This window comes from Poeciliopsis prolifica, unplaced genomic scaffold (genome assembly GCF_027474105.1).
Source record: "Poeciliopsis prolifica strain line A6 unplaced genomic scaffold, Auburn_PproV2 SCAFFOLD079, whole genome shotgun sequence".
Classification (NCBI taxonomy): Eukaryota; Metazoa; Chordata; class Actinopteri; order Cyprinodontiformes; family Poeciliidae; genus Poeciliopsis; species Poeciliopsis prolifica.
In genome coordinates this window covers 517,158-538,318 of record NW_026562454.1, presented here as the reverse complement: position 1 = coordinate 538,318, position 21,161 = coordinate 517,158, and the positions used below count along the sequence as shown (strand labels likewise).

Sequence of the window (21,161 nt, the reverse complement as noted above, 5' to 3'; positions counted from 1 at the left end):
TGGAATATCAACAGTTTTGTTCACATTAATAACGGAAGAGCAGCTTCAGGTAGTTTATCCTGAAACGCTGCAGCTTCAATATTCATCCATTCATGTAGAAACCAACATGTCTGCTTGCTGTGAATGTGTTGCTCTGTAGGTGCAACACCTACCTAAACAGAAATAAAACCAGACGACGTCCCGGTTTAACTGGGAGAAACAAAACCAGATTTTCTCCTTGGTTTGCAGATCGACTCTTTCCAGAGCTGCAGAGTGAAACCAAACCCACTCATCCATTTTTAATGCTGCATCGATCAGGAGGAAATATTGACAATATCTCAGCCTGCTTTGTGTCTCCTCCTTCATCCCTTCATCCTCACCGACCTCCCATCGTGTCACTCGTCTTTTCTTTCACCCTCTCACCTCTAAAGCAAGCAGAAAACAGAACCGCTAACAGAAGCCGAGTGTTTCTGGGTTGGTGTTGCACTGAGAAAACTGAAGTGTGAGGCGGCAGAGCTGGGATTCCTGAAAAGTGCGGCGGATCTCATTGAGTTTCACCAGTTTCTGCCGCTCATGTATTTTTAATGCAGATCGGAGTCGAGCGTTTAAACGAGCTTCGAATCCACCAAAGACACACACACACACACACACACACACACACACACACACACACAGTGTTTATTAGTGTCGCACATTTCAGCAGCAAGGCGGATCAGCGTGTTTCACTCCATAAAAACATCTGAGGATCCAGCCATGAAACGAGCAACAAATCAAATCTCACATCAGAGACGTTGATCAAAGTTATTTTAATCAGAGGTCCATCCAAACGGGTCGTGTTCAGGTTTGATTTAAAGGAAGTTTCAGCATCTTTAGACGCGTCCAATCAATAATATTTATTGCAAAAAATATGTGATCAGTTTCAGTAGAAAATCCATTGGATAGAATCTGCAATAAAATGAATTCTGATCCAGAAACGCGCAGCATTCTGGGAGATGTAGGCAGAGGAAAGACATTAGCAGCTAAGCCTCTCATAGCTAGCTTAACAAGCTCGGTTGCTAGTTAGCAAGCTAGCTATGAGAGGCAATAGAAGTGGAAACTATTAACTCTCTCACCGCTAGGTAACTCTGGTTACCTAGCAACAACCTGCCTTGTAACTTGCGCAGCAGCAGTTTCAGGTTTGGCTTGATGACAAACAATGATGCAGAGTAAAAACCAGATGTATAACTTTTTATTTTTGTGTTTTTACTGCCTGGTTGCTGAAATCTGCAACATAAATAAATTCATTTTACTGAATGTTTGACATTTTAGATTAGAAATCACAAACAGAGAAATATTCATCAAATAAATGTAATTATGTCCTCAGAAAATGAGCAAAACTGGTTTTAACCCAGTTTAGGTTGAAAACCCAGAAACCAGCTGCAGCAGAAACATCCAAAGTACAAAAAAATCTGTAAATCCAGATTTTATCCAAAGGCCTTGAAGTTTCAGTTCCAGATCTGATCAGGTTCCAAGAAATGATCCCAGACTTTCATGTGTGTGTTTAGGCTTCAACTTCCTGTCAAAGCTGACAGAGAAACAGCAGAAGCAACATGGAGGCTGGTTAAGAATCAGAACAGCTCCTCCTGCAGGCGGCGAGAGAGCATTACACCCGCTGGCAGCAGCAGCTGCAGCAGCTTTGTTTTCACCCATCACTCTCTGACACACACACACACACACACACACACACAGATTCTTAGACAGGAAGTCGCGCGGTCAGACGATGACAGCAGGATCCGCCTGGAAGAGCCTGAGCGTGATGTAACGGCGCTGGATGTTTGCGAAGCGTTTGTGTCTGATGTGATTCTCTCTGTTTCCCACAGCAGATAAAGAAAAGCTGGGAAGAAGGACGACAGCAACCCCTTCAAAGTCAACGTGTTGGGTGAGGCCGCCACGCCGCACTGACCTGGACCGCTGCAGGTTCCCGTCAGCCGCCCGCTCGGTTCTGTTCAGGACCGTTGGACCGAACAAACACAAACCTCTGTGGAAATAAACCTCTAATCCAAACAGTTCAGATTAAATAAATAAACTCCTGGTCCGACTTCACAGCCACACAAAACCGGGTCAGAAGCTGCTGCCTTCTTCTTCTGTGGTTTACGTCGCTTTGGGGTCGTAAACCTTCACACTGAGGTCTGATTCAGTCACATTTAATTTGTAGGAAGCGAGACGAAAACCTGAGCTGAGCATCAGGTCCGAACGTAGTTTTAGTTTCTCCTGAAATGGGAAAAAACAGCAAACATTTTCTCAGTGTCCACGTCTACAGTCAGAAAATCATTAAACAGACGAAATAAAACATCTCTAACGCTCACTGCAGAGAAGAGTGACCTTCTCTGCTGACCTTCACTGACCTTCACTGACTGTCTAACCGTAACCAGTGTTTTATTTGAAAGTGTTTTAGACCCTCAGGGTGAAGAGTGGAGTCTCCTGACAAACAACTCAGCTTTTATAAAATCCTCTGCAAGTTAAACACCAAAAATCCTGGAAGTTCTGGATTTAGTTTCATGTTTCCTCCCACTTGAAGGTGCAGATAAAAAAAGAAAACTGTATTCTGTCTTTTTGAAAAATAAGTAAAAATGATTATATTTAACACAAACATGTAAAATATTCAAATGTGTGAACTGGAAACAAACACAAAGATGTGATGTCATTTTATTCTGGACATTTTTTCTGATGCTAACAGGCTATGCTAACTAGCTTTCTAACTTCTTGCCTTCCTCATTCCCATAACTGTGATGGTGAAAATCATGCTGGTGTATTTGCTCCTCCGTCCTGCAGAAACCACGGGTCTGGACCAGGGCGAGGGTTTCTACGCCGGCATGCCGATCCCCTGCGCCGACAGCTATGCCGGATTCTGCGTCCATGGGAAATGTGAGATCAAGTACAACATGGCCACCTGCAGGTCAGCCTGAGTTACAGCTGATGTAACATGAAAACGCAGCTTTTAGCTCCAATCTGGACCAAACGTGTTGCTTTGTGCACTGAAGCTGTGAGTTTTTGGGATTGTTTCGTCATGTTTCAGCTCGTTTGCTCAGTAATTAATTATCTGTCACAAAACGATGGGAATAATTTGCACATGTTTTTCTGCATTTCCTGATTTTGTTGCTGCTTTGCTGCAGTAATTTGCTGCTTTTTGCTGCTGGCCTGTTAGCATGTTGCTAACGTAGCGTGTTTCCGGGTGCAGGTGTGACGCCGGGTACAAAGGCACGCAGTGCGACGAGCCGCAGGACTTCAACATCCTGTACGTGGTCCCCAGTGGACAGAAGCTGCACTACGTCCTGATCGCCGCCATCATCGGAGCCGTGCAGATCGCCATCATCGTTGCTGTGGTGATGTGCATCACCAGGTGAGCGGCTGATTTCACCGAAACGCCGGTTTATCATCAGATTACAGCACATCATCAGGACTGTCTGTTTGACAAAAGGAAACATGTTTTAATGAGAGCAAAGGTTTGATGCAGTCAAAAGAGTTGAAGTATTTCTTTATTTGTAAAACTCATTTAATGTTTTATTTAAAATCACATGAAATGAGATTTCCTCCATAGTAATAATGACTTTATCCTCAAACTAAAAAATAAGAAATTCTTAGCCTGCAATCTTTTTAAATAAAGATGCATTAAAATCTTATTTACTGAATTTTTGTGACGATAAACATAAGAAACGTTGTTTTTTTTTTCTCCATTTGTTTCCAGGAAATGTCCGAAAAACAACCGCGGCCGGCGGCAGAAACAAAACCTCGGCCACTTTTCCTCGGACACGAACTCCCGGATGGTATAGCCTCGTTTCCGGACGCTTCTCTTTGATAAGTATTTTTCTTATAAGGCAGGAATGCCGATTTTTTAAACAGTAAGCGGGACATTTTTTTTTCTCCTGGGGAAAAAAAAACAATAAAAGAAAAATCAAAATATTTATTTAAGAGGCCTTATCTTTCCTGGTGGATTTTCATTTTTCTTTTCCAAGCAGCTGAATTGACACAAGCGCCGGCATTTTGTTGAAATCCTTTCGGTCAGCTGGCTCACGAAGCAGCGTCTGCCCCTCTGGAATGTGATATCTATTGATTTTTATCCATGAAATCTTTCCCGCCTGTTCTGCTCCTTACTAATAACGTCCAGCTGATCACCAAACGTAGTTGGGTTTTGAGGCTCCAATAGATTCTTTTGCTCTTTTTGTTTGGTTTGAAATTTTCTTTTTTAGGCTTCAGTTTAAATAAGCTAATAATTTATAAGGATTGTTTTTGTTTAGCCTACAATCTTTTTAAATAAGGCGGGAATGCCGATAGTTTTTACGTTGGTTTTGGTTCTGACTTGTAGTTCATGTAAATTAGCATGACTTGTGAAAACTGTGTACTGTGGTGTAGTTGAAACTTTTTACCAGGAAATGTTTGGACCCGTCTGGGTCGCTCCGACCCGCCGGTGTTGAAACGATGAATGTGGGTTTGTGGGAAGGCGAGGACCTCTGGAGGACGTTTCCTGATCGGCTCAGAGGCTGGAATGTTTTCTGCATCTTGTTCGTATTAACAGGGAGTTGAAGATCATAACAAAGGACTTTTTGACATGGAGGAAGTCTGGGGTCTTTGAATGTTGTGTAAAGGTTTTATATTATTTTCATTTTGCATTTTCTTCTCTGTGACACATTCCAAGCACATGGAAACCCACTGAGAAATTCCCTTTGGGAATGTGTGAAGCCCGCTCTGCCGTTTCCTACAAACAGGAATAGAAACGTGTCTTTAAGGTGTTAGTGGTGTGCAGGTAATTACTGCCTTTTAATTTTTAATTTAATTACATTGTTTTGTCGTATTAACGTTTTGAAGTCTTGAGCCCAGTTCTTGGTTCTGTGTCGGTATGTATGTAACGACCCAAACGGGTCAGTCTGATGTAAATCATTGTCCTTTTTCATGTTGTTCCCAATAAAGTCAGACATGTCAGATCATCGTCATGTTTTCTCCAGCAGAGATCATCATGTAAATACAGAAACAACGTCTGCAGCTTTTCTTTGTGATTAAATGTTGGTGGTTTATGAATAATAATAATGCGTTTATACAAGTGATTCTCAACATGCAAAACTGAAAACATTTCATTCAATGTGGAATCATCACAGTAGATCCCAGCGGTGAGCAGCGCTAACTTGTGTTTATGATTAGCGCTAAAACTAAAGCACTAATCATAACCATTAGCTCAGCTAACCTTAAACTGCTACATCAACACGGTATTTTTTTATTTGTTTGCTTATTTGACAGAAACAAGAAACAGATGAAGACGATCTGATGAGCCTCAGAGTTTATAGCAGCAGCTAATTCACAACATCCATCGCTAGCAGGACCAGTCGATTAAAAGCTACGATCAGCAGAATAAAATGATGAAAAAAGACATAAAAGAAAATATTTAACAGTTTAAGAGTCAATAAACATCAACACAGATGTCAAACTTTATTCACTTAAAAAAAACAGGCAAATAAATTAACATTTTAGAAGTTAGATGGAAAAATTCAGGGGAAGCTAAGTATGCTAACCATTTGAAACATTAGCCTCACATTTGCGGTTTAGCAAAAATGTTCCTACAATTGGAAAATTTAAATTAGTCATTTTAAATTATCTCATTTTCTGGACCAAACGTATAATAACCATGTCAAACGAAACGCCTTTCACCATTAAACTACCATAAACTACCATTAAAGCAAATCCTGTTCAAAAAACAGCCAAGTGATTAAACAGCAGCAAACATTGTTATATTAACATTTAAATGTTATCATATTGGACCATTAATAGCAAAGATTTAACGATTATTTGCTCCATAAATACAACATGGAGGTGGCGCGTCACCAATAATCTTCCTGTATGAAACAAATCCCCAGGATGAAACGTCTAACATTTCTCCTCAGGGACTGGAGGGAAAAAAGCAGTTTTAATAAAATGATTTTAACCTCTTTGATGTTTCTGCTTTCAGCTTTTTTATTTTGAATGCGGTTTGTCTGACCAGAACGGCTTCATGTAATCTGGTCAGAGAAACTGAAATCCAGGTTTTCATATTATTACACATTATTGTTCTGGTTGTAGCGACACCTGGTGGCGCTGTTCCCTGTCTGTAAACACCTGCTCAGTTTTAGCAGCTCCAGTCATGAATATGAACCACTTACTGTGAAAACTAGCAGAGTGACTGAGATCATTTAAATATGAAAAATCTGACAAAAAAACCTTCCAAGTGGAAACAAAACTGACATTCAGGAACATTTATAGCAGCTGAATGATTTATTTCAGTACTTTAACTTGTGATCTGTTTGGCTTCCTGTGTGAAACCCAGACAGACAGCAGGACATGTTGGCTGGAACCTGGTCCACGACTCTTCTTTATTTATTCAGCTTTACAGACGCTCATTTGCATATTTATTACACTAATTAACATAAAACCAGAGAAAAACATCCAAAAACCCAAACTGATCAGGACTCAGCATGTGGTCTTCATCGGTTTTTGTGTCTTTGAACTGAAGGTTCTGTTTGTGAAGAATTCAGACGTTAAAACTGGATTTTTGTGCCGCGGTCCGGATCGTTTCTCCAGAGGTTCTGTTCTGTTTGAGTCGGGTTTTCTGGGCGTCTCCAGGTTCTTCCACCGTTTCTCTCATTGTGAATAAAGCGTGTTTGACATGTTGTCGTTGTGCATGGAGACCCTGAGAGGCTGTTTTAAAATAAAACCAGTTTTTATTCACATCAAACTGCTGCTGTGTTGATGATTTATAGCTTCTCTGTGATCTTGTGTTTGACTTGTCAGTTTTTTTGTGCATAATATTCATATTATTGTTCATTTCAGCCCCTCCATATACCTGGAAAACAATAACAGAGCTGCTTTAAAAAGTCTTTGAGCCACAATTTTCCTGGCAGTTTAATCGGCTCGAGTTATTAAAGCGCCACAAAGACATAATTGCTCCCCTGGTTTCATTGTTAGTCTGTTCTTTATGTTTTATTCCAGTTTTTATAGGTCATTAAATGAGCGAGACGTAAATCATTATTATTAAAGTTTGTCAGGCTGTTATAAAGGCTCCGGCTCGGTTGACTTGTTTTATCCTGATTGTTTTCCATTTTCTACATGTTATTATTTCTCTCTGTAGTTAAATCATTTTAAAAGAACAACAGAGAGAAATATTAAAATTTCTCCCTTCACTGATTATCCTTCTGAACCATCTGACTCCTGAAACATGAGCAGTAAATTAATTTTTTATGTCAAACAGCCACATTTCACCACTAACCACAACGCTAGCTGCGCTAACGCTAAAGTGCTGTGCAGACATGTTGTGTAGCGGAAGCTAACGCTAATGCGCTAACTTAATTTCAAACCCTTGTTTTTTTCTTAAGTTTTGTCCAATAATCAGTTTTAAAACCAAATGGATCCACAAATTGACAAACAGTTTCATGATGGTCAGTTTGTTCAATGCAAGAAAAAATCTGTTGCTGTTTTTAATTAAACTGATCGTTAGAACAACAGGTGAAAAGTTTGAATTGACATGTTTTAGATTTGGAAGTAGCCGGTCATGTTTACCTCATTATTGAATCAGTTATGGAGAAGCACACAGAAAAATAAACTCTGGTTTGCATGTTATCTTATATTGCTGGTGACCTTCAGTTTATTGGACCAGATGTCATGATGTTTGGTGCTGAGCCTCAACCTGAGCTCTGATTAACGTCCTGCAGTGATTCTGCTGCTGTAACAAGCAGACGGTTCGGTCCGGAGCATCAGGCTCATATCAGCCAATTACAGAAACTCTGGGTTTTGTGGATGGAAACAGGGGACAGATGAGGTTGTTTATGGCCTTCGGCCATTATTATAAATCTCCACCCACCTGCCAGCCGAGCCAGAACATCATTAACTGTCTAATTAAAAACTGCTTATGTGAACAAGCCGAATAAACCACAGCAGCGAGAGGCAAACAGGGCAAAAGGGGAGGGAATGGAGGCAAATGGGGGGTTAGAGGCAAATAGGGGGGTCTGAGACCCTGTAAATGTATATTTAAAGGCTAAAGGCTGTGTGTGTGTGTGTGTGTGTGTGTGCGCGTGTGTGTGGTTGTGTGTGTGTGTGCGTGTGTGTGTGTGTGCGTGTGTGGTTGTGTGTGTGCGTGTGTGGTTGTGGTTGTGTGTGTGTGTGCGTGTGCGCGGTTGTGTGTGTGTGTGTGTGTGGTTGTGTGTGTGTGCGTGTGTGTGTGTGCGCGTGTGTGTGGTTGTGTGTGTGTGTGTGCGTGTGTGTGTGTGCGCGTGTGTGGGGTTGTGTGTGTGTGTGTGTGTGCGTGCTTGCATGTGTGTGTGTATGTGGTTGTGTGTGTGTGTGGTTGTGTGTGTGTGTGTGGTTGTGTGTGTGTGTGGTGTGTGTGTGTATGTATGTGTGTGTGTGTGCGTGTGTGTGTGTGTGTGTTGTGTGTGTGTGTGTGGTTGTGTGTGTGTATGTGGTTGTGTGTGTGTGTGTGGTTGTGTGTGTGTGTGTGTGTGGTTGTGTGTGTGTGTGTGTGTGCGTGTGTGTGTGTGCGTGCGTGCATGTGTGTGTGTGTGGTTGTGTGTGTGTGTGTGTGTGTGTGGTTGTGTGTGTGCGTGTGTGTGAGGTTGTGTGTGTGTGTGGTTGTGTGTGTGTGTGTGTGTGTGTGTGTGTGTGTTGGGGCAGCAGCAGCTGCTCGGTTCTCTCCGCTGCATTCAGCAGCTTCTCATGACTCCATTGTTCAGGAATTTTTGCCTCTGGTTCTCCACCAAACCTCAGGCAGCAGGACGGCGTTTCCTCTCCCAAAGATTTGATGAAAACATCCAACATCACCAGATAAATGGTCACCATGATGGACGAACCCTACAGGCGTCAGTCTGAGACGAATCTTTGACCGTTTTCCTCTAGATCAGGGTGTCCAAAGTCTGGCCTGGGGGCCATTTGTGGCCCTTGAAACGACTTTGATCGGCCCCCTGACTGCAAATCAAGAACGATAAAAAATTTGACCAATAAACCAGAAATCAACAGTTTATCCCAAAAACGTTTCAATTGTGTGTTTTTTTAACAAGACAGCAGGTCAAAATTATTTTCATGTTCTCCATCTTTAAGGATTTATAGGTTTCGTAAAATTTCACTGATCAACCAGGTGAAACTAAGAAAATCACTATAAACAGTTTTTAGCATGTTATTGCTGAGCGCAGTGACGAAACGTTTGGACGCCATGTTGGTCTGGAACCGGCGGCTCCGGGGCCACATGGGACCTGAAGACCCTCCAACACTCAAGATTAAGATCCAGTTACATTAAATTCTTAAGATTAGTGTGTTTTTATCACATGCCAGCTTTAGCTGTTTGGCTGAACTGTTTCATCTCCACTCTCTGTGATCTTCTCTGCAGGTCACAAACTTTCTGCAGGTTTTGTGCAACATGTTGAATATTTTGGCTTCTGCTTCCCTGGACCGAACCTTGAATAAATAAAGTATTTTTGCATTAAATTGAAACTAACTGCATTGCTAAATGTTGACAATTTCATCAGTTTCCATTGCTGCTGTTAGCGGATGTAGCTTGTGCATCAGATATACAGATGTACCAGAAACATGCAAATACAAAGGTTCCATTTGGAGCTTTTTATATAAACAAAAGGAAGAAATGGAACAAGTTACCTAATTAATTAATGAATCAACATTAAAAACTTCTCAAGAACAATAATCACCCGTTCAGCCAGCAATGCATCTTGGGATAAGATGAGCTGAGAAATAAACATCCAATCTGGGAGAAGACGGGAACATTTGGAGAAAAATCAAAATGGCGCCTGTGTAACGATATATCTGCACCCCAGGAAAACAGGAAGTGATCACTTCAAATTAAAGGGTCCTAGAATTCCTGATCAACTTTAAAAATTAATTCTGATCTATAAAAGCACTTTAGTGTCATTTCTAGCATTGGAGCAGATCTTAATTTGAATGCTTCACAGCACATTTTCATTGAAATAAATGAAAACGAGGCGATTTGCTTGTAGAGCTGAACTCTGGAGCCTTCAGCTCTATAAACGGCTTCAGATCTCAATGTTTGGACTCTGCTGCCTAAAGGCCAGAGCTGCTCTGAGCCATCAGAGCAGGAATGGCTGCAACTGTCGCTCAGAAACCCAGGATGACTCCTGCTGATGATGTACATGTTTCACAGCTGCTTACAGGAACAGAAGTGGAAATTATTGGAAATTATGAATCACTGCACATGGCGGGTAACAAAGCGGCGCAGGACTCAGAGGGCTGCTTGCATCGCCTGAAATGTCAACGTGTCGCCTTACAGGGAGCTCATATTTTTAGCTTGGTTCTGCAGGCTCAGAGTTTAGTGCCTGGCCCACGTCCCATGGAGATCTGAATCAGGATCCTTCGGTGTCCTCACACCTATTTTTAAAGGGGGGTAGGTGGAGTTTCCCGTCTCTCTTGCGCCCAGACCTGAGTTTGGGTCACAGCGGTTGGGTGTTGCCTCTCTCTGGTCTCCTGCTGGTCCCCAACGCTCCTCAGACCGAACCTGCAAATTCACTCCGTTGTCCAAAACATCCCCAATGGATCAGCACAAGCTGCGCTCGGCAGGCGTCCAGGAGAAGCTGGAGATCGTCGGGGTGGAGGACGAGGCCGGCAACCCCATCAGCGCCCTCACCATCCTGTCGCTGCTGGAGCGCGTGGCCGGCATCATCGACAACGTCCAGTCCTGCCAACAGCGAATGGAGGAGCGTCAGCTGGAGCTGGAGAACAACATCAAGACCATCCAGGGCGACGTCCTGAAGCTGGCCAAAGACCACAGCGACACCAGCGGCACCGTGGAGAAGCTCCTGCAGAAGACCCGCAAGGTGAGCGCCAACGTCAAGGAGGTCCGCACGCGCGTGGAGAAGCAGAACATCCGAGTCAAGAAGGTGGAAACGACGCAGGACGAGCTGCTGACCCGCAACAAGTTCAGAGTGGTCATCTACCAGGTAAGACGAGACGCCGTTCAGCTGCCAGCGCCGGGACTGAACCCAGACGGCCGGGTTCAGTTCCAGGGTGTTTTCCACCTGAAGGTCCGACAGGCATGGTTTGATCTGGAACCAGAACTTCACCATCTGCTCCACCTCCAGCTGCTGTGGTTCTGAGTGAACCAACCTGTTCCCCTCCTGGCCTGTGGGGGCGCTGCTCCAAGAACCACTGAAGGAAACGACACAACGACTCTGAGCGCAGCTTCCTTCTTCACCAGATGGAAACAGAAATGGAGGCGTCAGAGTTTAGCGGTTGGAGGATTTATCTTTAGTCTGGTACATTTGTTTTGGTTGAATTTATCCAGAATGCCTTGTGCTCTCGTCCATTCCCTGGGTTCACTTCAACCAGAGAAAGAAATGGCCAAAATTTGGTTGATGCATTCAGACTTTTGCACACCAACTGATCAAAGTGGACTGAAGTGGCTGAGGGGATTCTCCATCTTCAGGCCGACATTTTAAAATCAATCAGCCTGATCGATCTCAGCACCTCATCTAAACTGAAAACATTCAAGCTCAAATCTGAGTTCAGTCAGTGAAGAAGGCAAAGAAAAGAGGAACCATGGAGTCATTAAGTAATAAAGGAAAACTGAACCAGATGATAACTGATGAACTGCTGCACCAGCTGCAGCAGTAGCAGCTGCAGCAGGAGCAGCTGCACCAGCTGCAGCAGGAGCAGCTGCAGCAGCAGCATCAGGGCTGTGAAATGAAGTTCAGACTCATAAGAGCCCTCGACTCTAACGCGGTAATTCATAGGAAAAGCTTCATCATTACAGAGAGAGGGCAGCAAACCCTGATCAGGTCGGATGAAAGCAGGAGAGACTCTGCAGGTTGGAGCTGCCAGCATGAAAGCTTGGATATGAACCACATGCAGGAACATGTTCTGACCCGTAAAAGTCCAAATCAGCAGGAACCTTCATAATGGCTGCTGATCAGGTTCTGTCTGATCAGGTTCTGTCTGAGGTTCTGTCTGATCAGGTTCTGTCGGCTTCGGTCCAACAGCAGAGTTGATCTACATATTTAGGCAGCATAAAGTTAAATATTTCGCTCTGAGTATTTAGATTTTTAGTAAATATTTAACTTACTAACTAAATATTCCGTTTGAAACTGACATTTATAAATGAATGAATTTCTCTCAGGGAGGATCGAATGCATCTGAAGAGGTAACTATGCATTCAGTGGAGGAAGCTGTGGGAGAACTGGGATTATTGGAAACCAGTCGTCCATGAGGATGAACTGGTTTCCAACTGGTTTCCAGAGTGGATTAATCAGGGCTGCTGCTGGTTCCTGTTGCTGGGTTTCCTGGTCGGTGCTGCAGGTGGAGCTGCAGAGAGGATGGGGTCGGGTTGGGGTTTCACTGGAGATCATTTTTAATATAAATTCATCCTGGACGTTTTTTACTGAGGGTTTCAGCCCAGTGAGTTTAAACAGAATAATATAAACATTAACTAGGATACATCATCCAGGCGAAAACCACCAAGAAGAAGAAGACAGGAAGTGGTTGGAGGATGATGACTTATCGTGTGAACAAACTTATTCACGTGATTTTGTTGTTTCTTATTTTATGGAAATACTGCAATTATGTTTTTGGTGCTGGTGGAATATTGATGATCTGATTATGAAGCTTCATCAGCTTAGTGAATTATTGAAATCTGCTGACATGCAGCTCCTCTCTGAACACGCAGAGGCTAACCGCTGTGATGCTAACCGCCGTGATGCTAACCGCTGTGATGCTAACCACCATGATGCTAACAGCCGTGATGCTAACCGCCGTGATGCCAACAGTCGTGATGCTAACCGCCGTGATGCCAACAGTCGTGATGCTAACCGCCGTGATGCTAACAGTCGTGATGCTAATAGCCGTGATGCTAATAGCCGTGATGCTAACATCCATCCTTTTGAATATTTTATCTGAAATCTCAGGTTCCGCCGCCAACATTTCTTCTTCTACTGTTTCATTCAGCTGAAGCTTATCTCGTCATTGTGCTGAGCGCCACCATCAGGACACATTAAGAAGCAATAAGAGCAAAGAAATCAGGTTTTTAAGATTTAGTTGCCTAAAATCGTTGACAAGTTGCTTGTCTGGCTGCTTTGCCTCTTTTAGCTCTTCTTCATACTAAACGTTTCATTTGCACATTTAGCATCTTCTAACCTATTTTTTCTGGGAGTATCTTGATTGTGCGCAGGCTGAGTAAATCTGGGCTGTGTGCAGAATGGAAACCGGAGCTCAGTGTGCAGCGAACAGCTGCTGTGGATCTGTGACAGAGGGGCCTATTCTGGGATGGCAGCATTCTCCCGCTGCCAGGAGGGACAGGCCAGAAACTGCTGCCGCCCGCAGTCTGGGGCGCAGCGCCACCCGGGGATCCATACGCAGGACAGCTGGAGCTTTACAGGGCAGCAAGAAGGAGATTTATATCATGGAAAATATTTAGAAAAGACCTGCAGGGCTCTGTGGCCACCAGGGGGCAGCAGAGAAATAATAGTCCTTAGCGTATAAAACACTGGTAGCTGTGACATCAGCGTGGCCTACTTTGATGATGGATGCAGTCTGGATTTCATTAAAACAAAAACATCAAACTAAACTAACTATAATCATCTTCAGGTGTTGAGTTCAGTTTTCATTTTTAGCTTTATTCATGTTCTGCATCAGCAGTACGTGAATCCACTGTGCACAGCTGCTGACTGCTCCTTCAGACTAGCCAGCAGCAATTAGCAAACATCTGGTGGAGCTGCTGAGCTCACTGTAGGAACGCTGGTAACAACGATAACGGTTTAATAGAGGAGCCATGTTGGGACGACGTCCTGGAGGCGGAGCTTCAGGACGTTTTTAAAGAGACAGAGACACAATTTCAAGGTGACAAATTACAAAGACAAATTGCTTTTGTCACATATGTAGTATTTTTATAACAGTTGAAGTCAACATAGCACATAAAGCTGCATTTATTTTCCCTTTGAATCCATTTTCAGGACATTTTTAAAGCCAGCAGTTTGTTCTCGTTTTTTGGTAGCTGAGGAATGAATCTGTTTTTATCTGCAGCCTCAGCTGAACATCAGCATGAATAAACGTTTTCTCCCTGTGGCTCCACGGCCTGAGCCCCTGGTCCCGGTCCGGCCTGGTCCCGGTCCGGCCTGGTCCCGGTCCGGCCTGGTCCCGTCCGGCCTGGTCCCGGTCCGGCCTGGTCCCGGTCCGGCCCGGTCCCGGTCCAGCCGGTTTGAGTCCGGCGGTCCGACCTGGTGTTGGGTTTCCTCCTGAGGGATCTGTTGTCGTTTAGCTGATGCGTTGTTCCTCCTGCAGCCACTGGAGGAAGAAAGATGGCGGCGGCCGGTAATCAGGCGGAGATCGATGGCTGCCGCCGTTCGCCACGCGTTGCTAAAATGTTTCATTTCAGAGGTTATGGTTTAGACTGAGGTCCTGCTGCATGCTGGGTAAAATATTAATCTCATCAATTACTGATTCTCTTATTTAATTTATGATCCAGTTTCTGCTAATCTGAGGGTTTAGTGGGTTTTTTTAAAATATTTTTATAATTTTTGGAAATGAGGTTTTAGTGGTTGTGTGGCAGAGTTGTCGTCTTGCAATCGGAAGGTTGTAGGTTCGATTCCAGCTTCCTCCTGCCATATGTCAATGTGACTCTGGGCAAGGCACTTAACCCCAAATTGCCTACCGGTCTGCGTATCGATGTATGAATGTGTGTGTGAATGTGACTCTAGTGTAAAGCGCTTTGAGTGGTCAAAATGACTGGAAAAGCTCAATATAAGTTCAGTCCATTTACCATTTAGTGCAGATCATTTCTGGAGATGTTTGTGTTTCTTTGAGGCCTGTTTGACGTTTTGTCTCTAGTTCGGTGAGTCTCTGCACATCGCTGGTGTTTTAAGGAGTCCTTCTGATCTTTAAGCCCTTAAATTTTCATGTTGTTTTGCTCTTTGCAGATCTTTTCATTGTCAGTTTTTGGCAGCACTTTTAAAATAGAGAACCTTGTAATGGTATTTTATTGGGATTTTATAAAACAGACCAACTCTAATGATGTTTTTTCAAAAGTTTTTAACAATTTGAATCTGAAAAGTGTGGTGTGCATTTGTAAACATCCATCCAGAGAAACTGGATCGAAACCTTTTCATGTGTTTGAATGGCCTAGTCAAATTCAAAAGAACACCACACTCCTCTGAGTTATAATTGAGTAGAAAATATTAATTCTCATTTTGTGACTTTTTAAACCTTCAGTAGTAGAGTTTATTTATTTGCTTTAATTTCTGGATGAATATTAGGGCCAGAATAAGAGAATTCTTAATTACTAGAATAAAGTTAAGAATGATCAAAATAAAGTTGTAAAATTATGAGACAAAGTTGTTTTATGAGAGAAAAGCTTGGATTGATTTATCAATATGTGACCAGATCAGAAACTGAATCTGATTCATTCTGAATAGTTTCATTTATCTTAAGTCCTACAGATAATAATTAGATTTTGATGCTATAACAGACTAAATATTTCTTCATTTGTAAAATTGATACTAAAGCAAAACCTAACAAAATGCTCAATATTCGCCTTGTAACGTTGCTCTGTAACGTCTCTGTAAAGTCTCTCTGTAATGTCTCTGTAACGTCTCTGTAATGTCTCTCTGTAATGTCTCTGTAACGTCTGTGTAACGTCTCTCTGTGACGTCTCTCTAACGTCTCTTTGTAACATCTCTCTCTAACGTCTCTCTGTAACGTCTCTGTAACATCTCTCTGTAACGTCTCTCTGTAACATCTGTGTAACGTCTCTCTGTAACGTCTCTGTAACATCTCTCTGTAACGTCTCTCTGTAACATCTGTGTAACGTCTCTCTGTAACGTCTGTGTAACGTCTCTCTGTAATGTCTGTGTAAGGTCTCTCTGTAACGTCTGTGTAACGTCTCTCTGTAACGTCTGTGTAACGTCTCTCTGTAACGTCTGTGTAACGTCTCTCTGTAACGTCTGTGTAACGTCTCTCTGTAACGTCTCTCTGTAACGTTGCTCTGTAATGTCTCTCTGTAACGTTGCTCTGTAATGTCTCTCTGTAACGTCTGTGTAACGTCTCTCTGTAACGTCTCTCTGTAACGTCTCTCTGTAACGTTGCTCTGTAACGTCTCTCTGTAACGTTGCTCTGTAACGTCTCTCTGTAACGTCTGTGTAACGTCTGTGTAACGTCTCTCTGTAACGTCTCTCTGTAACGTCTGTGTAACGTCTCTCTGTAAAGTCTGTGTAACGTCTCTCTGTAACGTCTCTGTAACGTCTCTCTGTAACGTCTCTCTGTAACGTCGCTCTGTAACGTCTCTCTGTAACGTTGCTCTGTAACGTCTCTCTGTAACGTTGCTCTGTAACGTCTCTCTGTAACGTCTGTGTAACGTCTCTCTGTAAAGTCTGTGTAACGTCTCTCTGTAACGTCTCTGTAACGTCTGTGTAACGTCTCTCTGTAACGTCTGTGTAACGTCTCTCTGTAAAGTCTCTGTAACGTCTCTCTGTAACGTCTCTCTGTAAATTTGCCCTGTAACGTCGTGTTTTTGTCCAGCAGCTCTCTGTGCTCAGATAATCGCCTCCTCTGAACTTCCTCTCTTTCCTTCATCACCTCTCGGGTTATTAATACATTCTCTAACCCACATTCCCAGCCGGTGTAATTATTGTGTCGTTTTCAGCTCGTTCTGACAACGCCTCTGTGATTAATGAGTGTGATCATTGCAGGTGGCCGCAGCTTCAGCCTGATTAACTCGCTCCCACAGCTAAAGGCGCAGCGGGGGAATTTTCTGTTCGCCCAGGAAAACATGATGTTTAAATGAAAGGATGAATACCTGCTGAGGTTAATGTGCACTGTTAGCGCGTCTCTGCAGTCAGATTATTTCTGAGGGAATTATAAATACCTGAGCCATTAATCCTGAGAGGAGCAGCAGATGGGAGGTTGTTATTACACTTTTTGACCTTCTCTCTGTGACCTTCTGTAAAAATAGGGAAACGTGATCTCATGATGACGGCTGTGTTATCAGACAGAAACAAGGGGCTGCAGGCCTGACAGCGTCTCTGAGGAATATAATGTTTCTATCTGAGCTGCTTCGGTTTAATAAATGTATCCATAATGGAGAGAACAGATCGGTTTCATCTGCTCTTGGACAACTGAGCCGTCCGCCGAGATGGATCTGCGCTAAACGGGAAGGAGTCAAGAAACAGGAATATTTCAGAGAAATTCATCTTAATCAGCTAATGGAGATGTTTGAAGTTACTATGAACTCCAGGTTTTGACTTTAATTTAATTCCTTTGCAGCATGAAGCTGTAAAATAAACCATCTCATTGAAATGACCTCAGCTGGTTATTTCTGCTAATCCAGTTAATTATAATATTTCTAACACAGGTTGAAATCTCTGCCAACAGCACCAAAAAATGCCACTTTCTTCAGGGTAACCCTTCCTAACACTAAAAACTGTTTGATTAAATAGACACACGTTCAGGTGGAAAATGTTTTATTATTATTAATCAGACACTAAAACTTAAAAATTCTGACATTTATTTCAAAGATTCTTTATCCATTTATTGTTGTGTCCAAAAGTATTTACACCCCCAATCAAATGAAAACTAAACTAATAATAATTAAAAAATGTATTTTATTACCTTTTGACAAATGCTTGTTACATTTTTAATCAGAAACTAATTCTTTTGGAAATGTTGTATTTCAGCAGTTGATGTTTGTTAAGGTGCATTCACACCAGCTCTGTTCAGTTCATCCAGCTGCAGTCCGTTTGCCTGGAAAGTCCGGTTCCTTTGGGGCGGTGTGAACGCGTCTTCAGCGCAAGGCATTCTGGGTAAATACGACCAAAGCTAACATGCTAGCCTAGCGCTAGCTCCTGGTCTTCAGCCAAAGACTAAACAGAAATCCTGCAGCACTAAACTCTGACGCCTCCATCTTGTTTCCATCTGGTGAAGCAGGAAGTTGCTCTCAGTGTCTTCAGAGGTTTGTGTGTCGTTTCCTTCAATGATTGTTGGTGCAGCGCCCCCACAGGTCAGGAGGGGAACAGGCTGGTTTGACTCAGCCACAGCAGCTGGAGGAGGAGCAGATGATGGAGGTTTGATCCCAAATTAAACTGATTTCACTGGAATATCAGGTGAGAAAACACAGTTTCATTTTATTATAGTTTCATTCAGCCTGTAGATGCATATTTGACACAATCCTTGAGAAAAATTCACAGCACTTTTCCACCACTGAAAGAATTACTCAAGAATGTCATTACAAAAATGTAACTTTAAAATAATGTTGTTTTTAAGTTGTTGTGAGACCAGTTTCACATCTCTCAATTAATCTCAGGTAATCTCAATTAATCTCAGGTTTCTCAGTTAATCTCGGGTTTCTCAGTTAATCTCAGGTTTCTCAGTTAATCTCAGGTTTCTCAATTAATCTCAGTTAATCTGAGGTTTCTCAGTCAATCTCAGGTTTCTGAGTTAATCTCGGGTCTCTGTTAATCTCGGGTTTCTCAGTTAATCTCAGTTAATCTCAGGTTTCTCAGTTAATCTCAGGTTTCTCAGTTAATCTCGGGTTTCTCAGTTAATCTCAGGTTTCTCTGCGTCCTTCAGGGTGAGACGGAGGTCCCATCCGTGGCTGTCACCAAATCTCCCAAAGGACTTGGACTGGAAGGCCTGGATATCGAGCCCGATGCCTACGACATCCCCGCGGACCTCTCCTCCGACGAAGAGTACCTGAGAGACGAGGAGCCGGACCCGTCTCGAGCCGCTCGACTCAAGAAGTCCATGGTGAAGAGCACGGAGACCCTGAAGGCGGCCTTCTCCAAGGAGAACATGAGCAAAACCAAAGACAACCTGGGCACCAAGTTCCACAGCCTGGGGGAGAAGGTGATGCCGCCGGAGAGGAGGGAGAAGATGCAGCAGGCGGGGGAACGGCTGAAGCAGTCCGGCGAGCGGCTGAAGGAGAACATCGCCAAGAAAGCTCCCACCAAAGAGACCTTCCGCATCAAGCTGAAGAAAGAGCGGGCCGTCGCCGAGGGCCAGGAGGGCGCGGAGGGGGAGGGCGAGCCGGCCAAGGAGGAGAAACCGGAGAGCGCCGCAGAAACCAAGAGGGAGGGGCCAGTGGAGGAGGCCGGCGCCACCCGGGTGGCAGAATAACGTCCTGAGAACCAGGAAGTGGACACTGGAGGAACCAGGTCTGAGATGTGAGAGGATTGTCTCAATTAATAAATCTAGACAATTATTGATAAAATCTGTGAAATGAAAGGTATCGATGTGAAGGGTGAGACGTGATCAGGTTGTAGAACATGTGAGTCCAGGCGGGTCGGAGAGCCGATGGAGGATGACAGGAAGGATTCTGAATGTTGACACTAAATGTACATATAATCCCGTACAAACGTCCAGTTTGAGGAGGTGAAACTGCCTCCAGCGGGTCAGACTGGTTTCTGTCTGAGCTCAGAGACAACATGTGGCTGGACGCTGAACGCCGCCCTCACACCTGAACGCCACACAGGTTACTTTTATTTAACTCTAGAAAAGTTCAGCATTCTGACACCAAACTGTTTTAAAACAACAAAATCAACATTTCTGCCCGTTTGGCCTGAGAAACGGAGAAATCTGCCGTTTCATGGAGAGTTTTTATAAACAGCGACTGAAGAGCTGCAGCAGGATGAAATCTCTCCAACATGATTTCAAACCTTTGCTGCTTTTCCTGATTCACCTGAGAGCATTTCTGAAGTCGCTGCTTTGATTGGACTTTTAACTTTCTGCTCTTCAACCATCAGAGGCTCTGAATTAATCCAGTAGAAATTTGGCTTTTAAAGGAAATTCATTAGTTTGTTTAGGAGTGCATCTTTCTGTGTCATATTGTTTTATTATTTTTGTATTGCTGCTCTTCATTTACTGCAGTAGAGAAAGTTATTTAGGTTTATTTTGGGTCTGAAATCCATTTTTTTTACAGTTACTCAGAAAATCCTAAATGCTGAAACAGGAATAAAAACCAAACTGTCAGTTTCTCTCAATGTTTGTGTAACAAAACCTGAATCGAACAATAAAACATTTGTTACGGAAACAGTTTCATTTTTACTGTCATCATTTATTTGGACAATGAAAATTAAAATAATGATAATTGGTCTGCGTTCAGCTTCACCTGGTAAAGGAAGCTGGTAATTGGTTGGCTTCCTGTTACATGTTTTCATAATTTTTGATTTGGTTATTTAGTTGGGTTTATGTTGTTTTTTAACAAGTTAATTGGTTGATAAGGTTCTTTAATTGGTTAATTAGTGTTTTGCCTTGCTGCCCGATACCAGAGGATAGTTGGTTATGGATTTATTCATGTAGTGATTGATTGTTTTCATGGGTTATTTAATTTGATTTATTTGTTTTGATTGGTCGGTAGGGTTTGGTTAGTTAGTTAGGAGCTTCTTCAGGTGGTTAACTGGTTTGACTGGTTCCATTCAAACTCATCTCTGTGTCTGACGTTTGATTTTTATCCATTAAAGCATTTATTCATTGTTCTTTCTGCTTTGTCCTCTTCAGCTCATTCTGTTCAGTTTTTATTTATTCACAATTAAAGGAAATAGATTTTATCTGTGAAAAAACATTTTCTGTCTTCCTGACTCAAAGTTTTTTCTCCAGATTTGAGGATTTGTCAGTAAAATCTGTTTTCCAGCAGCAGAGATTCAGTCCAGAGCAGTGGAGAGATGAAGACATGAATCAGGCTGGTTCATGTCTTCATCTCGCCGTCTGTCTGAGTGAGTCTGCTGGTCGGCGCTGCGCCGCGTCTGCAGGAATGAAACACCAAACAGAGACCATTAAAAGCCAACAAAACATTAAACTTGTCTGTTTTCTCTTGGGAGAAATGTTAGCTTAGGTGTAAATGTCTTTTGTCATTGTAATTTATTTTATTTTCAGATTTTCATCTTTAAAACCAGAATTTACTCATAACTTTCTACCTTTTTCTGTCTGACGTCATTGTTTGGTATTAACCCCCCCGACGGCCCCCTGTAGCTCCGGCCCTGGTCTGAAGCTTTGTGCATGTAAATGTGCTGCAGTCGCTGCTTTACATGCGATCTGCTCTGCAGCTCTAATTCCAGCTCCAGTTTTGCCTTTATAAGCAGATATTACCATGTTTCACCTGTTGCAGCTTGACAGACATCAAAGCGGCAGAAGAAACGTCTGTAATGAATTCCTCCTCAGAGCCAAATCCACCAAAAAAACATAATTCTGAT

General features: G+C 42.9%; 1 protein-coding gene and 1 pseudogene across 1 annotated transcript; both read left to right on the top strand.

Annotated features, from left to right (window-relative positions):
• Positions 1 to 4,935, top strand: part of LOC129352706 (tomoregulin-1-like) — a 37,606-nt pseudogene extending 32,671 nt beyond the window's left edge.
• A 5,450-nt stretch (positions 4,936 to 10,385) lies between these two features.
• Positions 10,386 to 20,005, top strand: LOC129352714 (caveolae-associated protein 4a-like). The gene is made up of 2 exons (XM_055021826.1): positions 10,386 to 10,934; positions 18,544 to 20,005. Exons 1-2 carry the CDS (start codon positions 10,527 to 10,529, stop codon positions 19,087 to 19,089), a joined length of 954 nt encoding a protein of 317 aa, XP_054877801.1. The 5' UTR covers positions 10,386 to 10,526; the 3' UTR covers positions 19,090 to 20,005.
• The last annotated feature ends 1,156 nt before the right edge of the window (positions 20,006 to 21,161 follow it).

Bases quoted from the DNA above. Each gene is read 5' to 3' on its own strand.
- LOC129352714 (XM_055021826.1), top strand. From the start codon at position 10,527: ATGGATCAGCACAAGCTGCGCTCGGCAGGCGTCCAGGAGAAGCTGGAG. The intron at 10,935-18,543 runs GTAAGACGAGAC...TGCGTCCTTCAG, and splicing joins TCAGAGTGGTCATCTACCAG to GGTGAGACGGAGGTCCCATC.